The sequence below is a fragment of the Corvus brachyrhynchos genome, unplaced genomic scaffold (genome assembly GCF_000691975.1).
Source record: "Corvus brachyrhynchos isolate BGI_N302 unplaced genomic scaffold, ASM69197v1 scaffold1135, whole genome shotgun sequence".
Classification (NCBI taxonomy): domain Eukaryota; kingdom Metazoa; phylum Chordata; class Aves; order Passeriformes; family Corvidae; genus Corvus; species Corvus brachyrhynchos.
The window spans coordinates 74,138-75,042 of NW_008238129.1; the positions used below are offsets into that span (position 1 = coordinate 74,138).

A 905-nucleotide genomic window follows, 5' to 3' on the forward strand; every position below is an offset into this window, starting at 1 on the left:
CGTGCTCTACATCTTCGGTGCGTCCCCCCGTGTCCCCAAATGTCCTCAGTGTCCCCCGTGTCCCCAACGCCTCCCTTTGTATCCTCCCGTGTCTTCCCGTGTCCTCTGTCCCCCGACAGTGACCCTGAGCAGTGTCCCCCCAATGTCCTCAGGTGCTCCCCCAGTGTCCGCAAAGTCCCCCTTTGTGTGTCCCCAATGTCCCCTGTCCCCCCACCCCGTGGCCCTGGTCGGTGTCCCCTCAATGTCCCCTCTCCTCCCCCCGTGTCCCCTGTCCCCCCCAGTGACTCTGGGGGGACACTGGAGGGACACTGATGGATGTCCCCAAATGTTCCCAATGTCCCCCCCGCAGGCAGCAACGCCGTGGACGAGCACGGGGACAAGGTGAGGGAACAAAGGGGGAGCTGTCCCCGAAGGGAGGAAATTGTCCCCAAAAAGGGTGGCAGGGGCCATGGGGGGGTCCCCTCATCCCTGCCCAGGGTGTCACTTTTGTCACCCAAAGCCCCTTTCGGCACCATCTGGGAGCAGGCAGGGGTGGGGACATCCGGGGGACATGGGAACATCAAAGGGGGTGGCAGAGGGTGACAATGACCCGGCTGGGGGAGGACAGGACATGGAGCCGCAGTGTCACCTACCTGCGAATTGTCCCTGTCCCCGGGCTGGCCCTCCCCCCTCCATGGCCCCTCCATGGCCCCTCAACGTCCCCTCAATGTCCCCACAGATTCCCGACGAGTTCGACAGCGGTGAGTGACCCCCAGGAGAGGGGGGAGGTGACACCACGCCACCCCCCAGTGCCACCCGTTTGTCACCTCGGTGTCAGCCCTGGCCCCTTTCACACCCCAGTGTGACCCAAAAGGGGCTGGGACGGGGAGGGGGGGCACTGTCCCCTCTGGAGTCACTGTCCCCCC

General features: G+C 65.2%; 1 protein-coding gene across 1 annotated transcript in view; it reads left to right on the forward strand.

Annotated features, from left to right (window-relative positions):
* Positions 1-4: 4 nt before the first annotated feature.
* Positions 5-905, forward strand: part of TIMM50 (translocase of inner mitochondrial membrane 50) — a gene marked incomplete at its 5' end in the record, with an annotated part of 3,484 nt that continues 2,583 nt past the window's right edge. Inside the window, 4 exons of the mRNA XM_017733555.1 lie at positions 5-17; positions 350-381; positions 719-740; positions 818-855. Of these exons, the coding sequence (XP_017589044.1) occupies positions 5-17; positions 350-381; positions 719-740; positions 818-855 (105 nt within the window). The remainder of the gene's footprint in view (positions 18-349; positions 382-718; positions 741-817; positions 856-905) is intronic.